General features: G+C 31.0%; 1 protein-coding gene across 1 annotated transcript in view; it reads left to right on the top strand.

Moving 5' to 3' along the window:
- Positions 1-11,323, top strand: part of LOC106472778 (solute carrier family 25 member 38-like) — a 49,419-nt gene extending 38,096 nt beyond the window's left edge. Inside the window, exons 7-10 of the mRNA XM_022401306.1 lie at positions 1,758-1,856; positions 3,731-3,897; positions 7,167-7,259; positions 9,900-11,323. Of these exons, the coding sequence (XP_022257014.1) occupies positions 1,758-1,856; positions 3,731-3,897; positions 7,167-7,259; positions 9,900-9,926 (386 nt within the window). The 3' untranslated portion in view covers positions 9,927-11,323. The remainder of the gene's footprint in view (positions 1-1,757; positions 1,857-3,730; positions 3,898-7,166; positions 7,260-9,899) is intronic.
- Positions 11,324-11,551: the final 228 nt, after the last annotated feature.

Below are 11,551 nucleotides of genomic sequence, written 5' to 3' on the forward strand. Positions count from 1 at the left end.
ACAAAACAAATTATCAAAACATTTCAGAGGTGGGGGCACCAAAAGTGTCTTTGCCCCTGGGTGCTGAGAACCCTTGCTACACCACTGCTAACACCATATATTTTGAAGTATCTGGTTGGTTCTGTAAAGTATATGTCTATTCCGAATAGTAGGGTTGCGATCTTATGACTAATGTTGGTTACTGTCAAATGTCACTTTTTTATTTGGTGTGTATTGACAAAAAGTAATGATAGCTAATCAAAAGTACCTTGGGTGTGAAAAAAAGTGCGACCAAAAAAAGGATTCAGCATACAACTTAAAGGAATGAAATCAAAATTGGTGGCCAAACTGCTAGCTACACTTACAGGACTGATAAGAACTTTACAGCAAATATTCATTCATTAGTTAGCTAGACTGCATATTTTATTTTACCCACCATCATGCCCAAAGCTGAACAAAAAATGTGGCCTGGCTAATTAATGAATGAATATTTGCTCTAAGATTCTTATCAATGTTATAAGTGTAGCTAGCGGTTTAGCTGTCAATTTTGATTTCATTTTTTTTAAATTGCATACTCAAACCTTTTATGGTTGCACCTTTTTTTTTCACATTTAAGGTGTTTTTGATTAGATATCTATACAATTAAAGGAGTAATGTGCACACATGTTTGCATGCATGGGAAGCTTTTTAAACTGTGTTAAACTATGCAAAAATGAAATTAAGATTAAGTAAGTACAGACAACGTCACCATATGCATGAGGGAGGTGTGGGTGAAGATAATACTGTGTATTGCAAAGGAAAGATATTTGGGGAATGAAGCTGTCATCCCTCATAGCCCCATCTCAGATAGTAGTATTTATTTATTGAGGTTTTGTTTGTAAATTTCTTTATTTGTTTATAGGCACTTAAGAGTATTGGTGCTGTCATCCTGCTCAGTAGGAATCTGGGAACAATACCATTGAGTTTTAGTATTTACCCTTGATACCCAGATTGTCACTATATACAGTATCTCTTACTGAATAATTTGATTGGTTTGTCATTTTTGATCAGACTATTCAGCACAAAATGTCTGTTGTACAATAAGTGTTTGGTTGGTATAGTGTGTTTTAACCTCTCATTCATTGAAACACCCCCACCCCCATGGCTGTCAGATTCATTGAAAACACTACATACTTAACTTCGTACATGAGTATTCTAGGGAGGTCACTTTACTGTTTTAATTACTTAATTTAAATACTGTTTTTATATTTTACATACTCTGGTTGTGGTATTTTGTATTAGAATGCATGAGTTTTCCCTCTAGTCTTGTATTAATTCACATTATGTTTGAATTTATTTGTTTGGCTGCAAAGTCTTCATATAGTTTAGGAGCTAACAGGATGGTCGGCATTGTTCTTATCTGTTTGGCATACTCCCCCACTAAGAGGGACAAAAACATATCTGGAAAATCACCCAGGCATGATGGGGTCTAGAAGTAGATTTTCAGAATCAATAACCCAAATCACACTGTAATCAGCTTGCTGTTAATAATAATAATAGTAGCTGGCTTATTTGAATTTTATGCAATTGTGTATTGTTAGTTTTAAGTAACCAGTTAGCCTTTGCTGAAATGCAGTAGACCCTATTCTAGCATTATAACAATTGTGTGATTGATAACTGCAAAAAACACTTTTGGTCTAACTTTAAAATGATAATAATTCATAGTTTATAAAAGTTATTATAGTTCTCAATTGTTGATCAGAAGCTGGTTTTAAGCATTTAAAATGTTTTTAATATAGGTTTATTTAGTGGACTGATTCCCACACTATTACGAGATGCACCATATTCTGGCATTTATCTGATGTTCTACACTCAAACTAAGAAACATATACCAGAATGTGAGTAATTGTATCTTTCCTTATATAATACTTTTTTTCTTCAATTTAGCAGAATAAAATTTTTTTAATGAAAAATAGACAAGTATTCAATAATTACATGTAACATAAACAAATATAAGTATTTTAAAATGGAACAGCAAAAGATGAAGAGTAGTATTATAATATTGTTACGTCTCCGTTTGTTAATTGATTTTTCCGTAACTTCGTTCCGACGAAACTTTGACAACACAAGTCTTTACTTAATAAAACTGGTTTATTCTTTCCGAATATAACTTTACGATACACTTAATTTCAATATTCGCGCTAAACAAATGCTATAACAAAGAACGTGCTCAATAATACTTCTGACTGCAGTTCAATTACTCACTATCTACACACACATTACATTATTCTCTTCACATTGTCACCCTCTTTTATATACCAGCCTACCCTATCTAGTAAATACTAGAGCATTCGCCAAGGTACGGGATAGTTCTAGAAACTAGAGGGCGTGAGAATAGGCACATGATCTCGATGACGCAACAATATTTATATTGAACATAAGGAATAAAAACTGACTATTTTTATCACTGTTATATTCTTTTAAAGAGAAACATGCAAAGATGAGAAAAATCTGGTTTATTTAAGACCTTCTGGAAAATGTTTTGATAATCTACCATGTGGTATCACGGATTCCACTGGGGTTGCAGAATATTATATAATTTAAATGAAGATAAAAATAGTTTGCTTTTTTCAACAAGTTAACATTTATCATGATTCTTCAATCCCTAAATATCTTATAGAATTAAAGTGCTAAGCCTAAAATTTAAAATAAGTGTTACGTCTCTGGTCGTTAGTTAAGGAAATAGTATTTGTATATAAGCTTAACAGAAAGAAAGGCAAAGCTTATGTTACGACAGTGGGGGTCACGTGACGCTAGTAACGCGTCATATTCTCGAACGTTCACGTCCCTTCCTGAAGTCTCGAGAGGCTACTAGATATGCGGTAGTCTTGTATATATAAGCCGCCAAGAAGTGACGGCAACAATGTATATTTGAACTGCAGACAGAGATAGATACGGACAGTTGAGTCGAGCACGTGAGACGTTCATTTTGAATTATAGCGTTTGTTATAGCGCGACTGTGGAAATTAAGTGTATTGCAAAGTTGTATTCAGAAAGAATAAACCAGTGTTATTTAAGAAAGGACTTGTATCGCTAAAGTTTCTTCGGAAATAATTTTTACGAAAAAAAGATTCCTTACTGGAATTTAACTAATTCTCAGGAAATACGTTTTTGCTTTAAGCTTCTATATACAGAAAGATGCTAAATTAACTCTTTTTTTTTCAGAAGTTATCTTGTACTCGTGATTTTCCCCAGAAATTAATTTATTCAAAAAAATAATTTTATATAACTTCCACATTCACATTTATTAGCCATAAAATATTGTTGGGTAACCGTAAAATATATCAGTTTGTAACTTGCCAAACTCGAATAGTTTATCTTTAGTGTGTACTTACATCATTACATCAATAGTTAGTTCTGTGCTACTGTTAAATTTGAGTATTATAAGTTTTTATTTTAAGCTCTATTTCAGAAAATGATATTGAAAACTGTTTTAACTATACTTGTCTGGATCATCTAGACACATTATTTGAAATGCATAGGCTATTATAATTCTCTTCAAATTTATTGTTATATTAAAATAACTGATATGATCTTCTATGGTATAGACTTATTTTTTTGCTGGGTAAGAAAAAGTTAAACTGTTAGTGTTTAGTTAATTCAGCTGATGGTAAAAACAAACTTTTAGTGCATGTTCAACACTGTAGTGTTTAGATTGGTAATTTGTTCCTATCATGATAACTTGATTTTAATATAGCTTTTTTTTTTCAAGCATGGAGAGATGGAATTATTCAAGTTCCAACAGTATTTCTCTGTGGAACATTTTCAGGAATAATGGCTTCTATCTTTACTCAGCCTTCAGATGTTATAAAAACTCATATGCAGTTGTACCCTAGGAAATTCAAGGGGGTTTCAGTAGCAATCTGCTATGTTTATAAGGTATAAATATTGTGTTCCTACCCTTCACTAGCTGCATGGTTTATTTCTGCATGTACTAACCTATTAAGACATCTATTTAACAAATTAAAGTTGATTAAATTCTTAAATTAGAAAGTAAATAATCCACAAATTTTTTCAGAAAAACAGGATACATTTTTAGGTTTGTTTAATATCTAGAATAAAGAATAACCAACTTATTATGAGCTTTTATTTTCCCATACCAACAGGGTTTATCATTATTTTTTCATAATTATTTTCCAATTGAAAAAGCAAGGTGTTTGTAGAAGGCTTAAAATTAATTTTTAACCAACATTTCTGTTTTTTTAACATTTGAAACACACAAATCTTAATTATCTAAACTATTCATTCATTCAAACTAAGTTTTGTTTTCAATTATGGACCCTTATGAATATCACATTAAGTCTTGGTGTCCTTTACTAGTTCATGTTTAAATCCGTAAAATTCAGTTCCACAGCATTAACCACCCTGATCTTCTTATTCAATAATTTCCCATTTTTTGTGGCCAGTGTTTGATTTTTATAAAGTTTCTAGGTATTTTTAGAATTGTCTGAATTTTTGTAAATATTAAACTGGTTTGCTTTTGGGAGACATTGCCTTCATGCTCAGACAGATCAACACAAACATATGTTTTAAGTCTATCAACAACATGTTTATCACAATTCTCGCTAAGCTTAAGGAAATTATTATTCTGTTCCTTATACTTATACTGCTGGCTATATTATTCACTGTGAGTTTAGATCTTTTATGGTCATTTTAAGGTTTTCTTCCTGACTTGTTGATTAAGCAATTCTTTGCTTTATATAAACAAGATTCTCTTGTTTTATTATGTCTCTGTAGAGAGACATACTTTCTTTTATTCCTTAATCTTCTTTCTTTCTTCTTCCAAACACTTTTCAATTGACAACCATTTATTCATTCGTTTCTCAGCAGATTGACTTGAAACATGGTAGAGTTATATCTTTGCCCAATATGCCCAGACATCTCTTTTATTTCTTGATTTAGATATTTCAAGGATTTTATGGAGTGAAAAATCAATGTACCCAAAAACATATGTTTTGGGCTACTTTGCAGTCATATTTACAGCAATCAAGATGCAAGTTAACACACACAAATTTTCATGTGCTCAACACACTGACATACAAAAAAGTTGGATTTCTCCATTTTGAGACTTTTTAGGGGTGTCAGAGCTCATAAAAAAAGAATATCTTGGGGTTTTATGGTCAGTTACTCAGCCATATTATGACCAGTTTATATGGCATTTGGTACAAACACTTTTCTACAAGCAACACACATTGAAAAACAAAAATATTAGACTTGCCCATTTTTAGTAAATATATGTGAGTCAATGTGCCACAAAAACATAGTTTAAGGGTTTTTTGACAATTAATTTGCTGAATTTTGATCAGTTTTCATTGGATTTGGTACATAAATACTACTTTTTTTACAAGGCCCATACATATACTTACACAAATATGGGATAGTATCATTTTTGGTCATTTTAGGGTGGGATCAAAATGTTAAATAAATCCATAATATTAGAAGTTTTGGTCAATTACTTACCCTTCTTTCCACCAACTTACATGAAATTTGGTACAAAGATACCTTTCAACAAGTAGATTTTTCTGGTGTCAAAATAGGTCATGTTTAAATTGCATGATGAAGACATGTTGCATTTGCCTGCAAATGCTGGCCTCTTTAATTAATTAACTGATTCTTTCTAATCTAGGTGTAATAGGTGCTTATGTGGCTTGTAATTGAGGAGTTTATATAATGCATTATTTAGACAAGATTTGGGCTTTCAAAAAAATTGTATAAGAGACATAACCATTGGTTTTATTTTGTAATTCAGAGAATTGCTACAAGTAATAAATCCTATAATGTAATTTTTGTTTTTAAATATTAAGGACGTGAGTTAACAAATAATAAGTAGAGGTATTGTTATGTTTTTTATTTGTTTGAAGCTATCAGAGTTAGATGTCTATTAACCAACATTAAGTAGCTGTAATTCTACTAGCTTGTTCTTAGTTGCTTTACTCAATCTAGGAAGTATTTTTTCTCTAGATTTTTACTTGTGTCGTACTAAATTGCAATATTTAGAAAGGGGAAGTTTTCTGTTGTCACCAAATTTATTATTTTGTTAGTTAGCCTTTAGTGACACAATAAAGTAATCCTGTAGCTTCTATCGAATTTCTTATGACTTCCTCTAGGTGGGTTTCTTACAGACTTTAAAAAAAAATCCAGGACTTTTGAGGACCCTCAAATCCTGCCATAAGGATTAAACATGCATTTTCTTTCATCAAACAGTCTTGAGTCTCATGAGGCACGAGATTCACAATGTACATAAAACATGAACAAAACAAAAAATCAAAAATTCTGATAGCCAAGCTTTTTGTTCTGTTTTTAATTTTTTATCCCTCCAAGCAAAGAAATTTGGGAGATGTAGTGATGATATTGTCTGTAGACATCTTTTTGAATAATAAATAAAGTTCTGAACATTATAGGTCACTTCTCCTGAGAAAGAATGCTACTGATTTTAGGTTTAAATGGTTAAAGGTCGAGGTTCCCAAGTAAAAAATAATTTGATGTCTGTGCCAAAGAAAACAAACTCATTGTATTCATCATGACACACACACACAAGCTATGACCATCGAAACTAGTGGATCAGTCATTCTACTGATGGCCATTGTTTTTAATTAAACCAGCTGTTTTGTGAAGGATTTTGTACTGAAATTGATTTGGGGAATTTTATAGAATTACAAATTAAAAATGGTGGTTTTTCTAAGATATTTTATTTTTAGAACTCATTTTCAGTGAATTTAAGAACTTAAACCTGGTTGTTTGTCTAAATTACTAATTATCTTTAATTATTGAGAAGTAAATTTTTGACTGAGCTTTAAAATTAGTAAAAACATCCCAATAATGATTCAAATGCCATTGCTTAACAGTAATTACTCTTTTTCTTTTCTTTTCTTTTTTTTTAGTGCATTTGATTTTATATAATTTACTGATTATGACTGTGTGTGCGTGTGTGTATATGTATGACACAAGATAAAATTATTCCATCTTTTTATGTATATGAATAATTATCCCTATGACATAATCTATTTAATTTTCTGTGCTAAACACTTATAAATGAGCATTGAAACATACAAATGTGCAGAAATATTTTTATGAAAATGCAGGTTCAGTTTTACACTTTCAAGTCTTTAGTACTGTCTCTGAAGCCTTACATGTTTTTTTGCTTACAGGAATATGGTTTAATAGGTTTCTTTAGGGGTCTTGCTCCAAGGGTTCTTAGAAGGACACTCATGACTGCTTTGGCTTGGACTGTGTATGAGCAGGTAAGGTGTTTTTACAATGAGATTTATGAGGTGACGGTTTAGTTCATTAGAGCTTGTAGAAACAATTCATACGTAAGACACCTGTCTTTATGCTTTAAATATGTACATTAGGTCATGAGTTTGTTCCATTAAATTTTGTTTAACAGGAAGTTTTGTTTCTAAACATTTAATCAATGTTTCTTAATGTTTGTGTGAATTCTGAAATACCTGGAAATTTCCAAGTTCAATTTACAGGACCTGGAGAGCCCTTGAAGAAAAAAAAATATACTGTAGATAAAGTTCCTAGAAGAATAAAATACCTCTATCAAAATATTTTTGGTCTGGTAAAGTATTTTAAATCCTGTGTCATATAATCAGTAATTTATTATCTCATTAGAAAAGCAAATTAAGTTTGACAAGGAAATAATAGTTATATTATTTCATTCCTTTTGTATAATCAGTCATTTACTGTGTGAACCTTTGCAATAATGTTAGTGTGATTAACACTGAACAGCTGACGAAGCATCTAATATTGAAGCATTTAAAATATAGAACTAATTTTTGTGTATCACATGTTTGTATAGACAGTGATGGAGCATGTAGTGGTGAGCAAAAAGTGACTTACAGGAGGAGCAAAAGGGGGTCTGAAAGGGGTGGGTCAAGTATTATTGAATACAAAATAAATTAGCTTCTTTGCTTTTAAGCAGTTTTTTTTTTTTAATTATGAATAAAGTCAAAATTACCTCATACTCCTTTTGCACAGCCTTGCAGTGGTCTGATTCTGCTTCAAGTCATTAAACTCACCTGCTCTGTCTCAAATAATTGGAGGTACTTATTTCAGTTCAAGTTACATAGTATGGCTACTCCTCCGGTCCAAAAACACATTTGTGTCAGTGGGAATCACAGTATAGGGAAAACTCAAAAATGTTAAAAAACTAAATCTTGATATCTTGGATGTGCCAATCTCTAACAGCACGATGATCTATTTGGTTTTTATTGTAAACATAGAACAAAGCTTTGTAATAAAGTCATAACTTTCTAAATTTTTCTCAGAATAGGCCAATTCTTATATTGTGCATTATGTGATATAATGCTATTAATTGCATTTAACAAAAAGAGTATTTTAGATTCAGAGTGGTGCCTTTGGAATTATTTTCTCCATTGTAACTCATATTTAGTGTGATGATTATTATTGCCCAACACCATAGTTTCCATTATAACAAGCTTTTAAGAAGATCAATTTTAGATCATATTCCTCAGTAAACTTCCTACAGTCTCACCTCTAGTACAATGACATCATCTTCCAAGACCAAAAACATATGTTCCTTTGAAGCTACACTGGAAAGTTGACAGATGTGTGCAGACAAAGGACATTGCTGTGTCTCCAGTTTCTTTGGCTATCTATTTCATGTAAATAGCCATTGATATTGAGGTGTGGCTGGAAGCTTTTGAAATTTGGGCTTGTGAGACTCAATCAACTTCAGTCTTTACCTACTACAGTATATTGTTAACAGTGACCAAAGGCATAATCAATTTCATTATAATGGCTTTTTGAATTACAGGGTTAGATATTTCTTTCCTAACCATAACCTTCACTTTGTGGATGAGCCTATTGCTCTGGATTGGATTGCTGTCCTAAACACATTCCTGTTTTAGTTTACCTGGAGATCATTTAAGTCTTTGTTCAAAATATTGTCTTTTTAGATGTGCATTGTTTAACAATTTTGCTGTATGAACAGTTTTTTTTTAATATTTTTCTAACCATAAGTCTATTTGTGGTGGCATTTCAATGTTCAGTTGTTGAGTTAATTCAATGTGAACAAATTATGTAGGTGCTAAACATGTCGTCAGTGGCACCACCGCTCACACCTGTGGCAAAGTGCTACTGCATTGATGTATATAATTATTCATATAAGATATTATTAACTCTGTAAAAAAGTGTAAAAAATAGAAGTATTTGACTTGTATAATAATACCTAGTTTCAAATGCAAAGTCAAATGATGCAACATTTGACATTTTACTTTAGAATTAAAACATTAATTTAAAACATAGTACTTAACATTGTTTATGCATGTTACATATTCTTGATGACAAAGTATGTATCAAGTATTTGTTTTCTTAATCTCTTATTAAAGCCTAGATTATGTAGACTAAATGTTTATAGTAGGGTTAGGAGCATCAGCTTTAAAGTTACTTTTTTCCAAATTGTTTTTAATTGATCTTACTGAATTTATTATCAAAATCAGTTAAAACTTAAAAGATGCATGTCATGATATTAAAAATTAGTACTTTTTTCTTTTAGTTTTCAATTAGATTTTTTGTCCCTTTGTTGAAATATTTAGCATTTGGTATTTTAATAGATGAAAATCTAAGGTTTAAAATTAATAGAAGTGATTGTATATTTTTTCTTACTTTAACGTTTTTACAAAAATTTTAGATATCCATTAAACATATGTGTTCAGTACTTCAGTGCTGTTGGATACTGTGTCTAATTCAGATTCAAAACTAATACTGTATGATATAACATTATGTTAAGAAAAGAAGTATAAACATATTATTTTATTTCTAAAATGAAAACATATCTGCTTTGAAAATAATATTAAATACACACACACACATATGCTAATAAAATAGTTTGTTTGTATTTTGTGTAATTGCAGGTTTCCCGAGAATTGGGCCTGAAGTGAAGGAGAAAAATAGTGATTATAGTAGATTCTAATGACTGAAATACAAAAAATATGTTTCGACTACTCCAGTTGAATATTAAAATTAAAATATGATTGCTTAATTGTTTTTTTATTCAACTGTATTTTAACTCCTTGTTATTGGGTTTTTTCCATATGTCTGGACTTCCATTTGCTGCCTTGTAAATACATTATTTTTATATATTTTTAGGTAGCAGAAAATGTGACATCATTATTCTACTAATTACTGTAATGGAAGTGTAATATGATCCTGTTATCTAAAAATGTATGCAATACCATAAACTCCCACTCTTCCAAAATTATAAGATTTTATTGTGGTAGATGAAATGTGTTAGTCTTTTATTTTGGTAGGAGTATTATCGATCATTTTGTTAATTGTAAAAGTGTCAAAAATATCATCTATCATATAGAAGTATACATGTATTTTACAGTTCCAATATATAGAGAAAAGTATATATGAAATGTGATTGTCTAAGATCGGATTCTGCATCACCTTGTGTTCATATAGATATAAAGAGTCCTTTTTTTTTCTTCTTCAAGTTAAACAGCTCCATTAGTCTGTGGTATTTTGCCAATGGTAAAACAGGTCTGAATAGTATCAGGGCCAGATTTCCTTGTGAGCCTCCTCACTACCCACTGAGTTTTCTTATACTCATGTATGTACAATAATTTTATAACCTATAATCCCCAGCCTTTACCTTTTTAAATTTTTGATCTGCTTCCTTCTTATTTTTAACACCATCTTAATGGAATAGAAAAAATGTAACAGTAAATACATTCATAAACATAGCAAATACTAATTTTAAAGCTTACAGTATTGAAGTATAATTAGCAGGGATAAATTATTTAACAGGAAATTTAATGTGTATCAGAAAATAATGTTAATGAAGAAGAATACAGTAAGACCCCATTCAGCACCACCCCACTTTAAGCTAATTCGTTATAGAGCTCTTGTTTCCTTGAGAGAGAGAAAAAAATTATATAAATCTATATCTCTCTGAACACTACTTTTTCATACTAATGGTAGTAGTGCACTAAATAATTTTTATTTAATAAAATAATGCAACACATAACATAGAATAATAACATGCAAAAGGCAGACAATGTCCCGTAACTATTACAATTTCTCTGGCATTTCTAGCAACACAGTATGAGCTGTTAAAACATCATCCATCTACACGATATCGTTCCTGTTGGAAAAAATTATTTTCTAAGAAAGTGATCTACAGAAAACAACGCAATGTTACGCCTCTGTGTTCATTTGTTAATTTTCCGTAAAAATTCTTTCCGAAGAAACTTTAGCAATACAAGTCCTTACTTAAATAAAACTAGTTTATTCTTTCTCAATACAACTTTGCGATACACATAATTTCCACAGTCACGTTATAACTCTAACAAACGCTATAATTCACAATGAACAATTCACACGCATGACTCAATTGTCCATCTCTATCTCTGTCTGCAATTCAATTCCATTGTTGCCGTCACTTCTTGGCGGTCTTATATACAAGAATATTGCACATCTAGTAAACACTCGAGGCTTCACGAATGGACATGAATTTTCAAGAAGCTCATGACATGTTACTAGCGTCACATGACTTCCTCTG

This window comes from Limulus polyphemus, unplaced genomic scaffold (genome assembly GCF_000517525.1).
Source record: "Limulus polyphemus unplaced genomic scaffold, Limulus_polyphemus-2.1.2 Scaffold5603, whole genome shotgun sequence".
NCBI classification, from domain to species: Eukaryota; Metazoa; Arthropoda; class Merostomata; order Xiphosura; family Limulidae; genus Limulus; species Limulus polyphemus.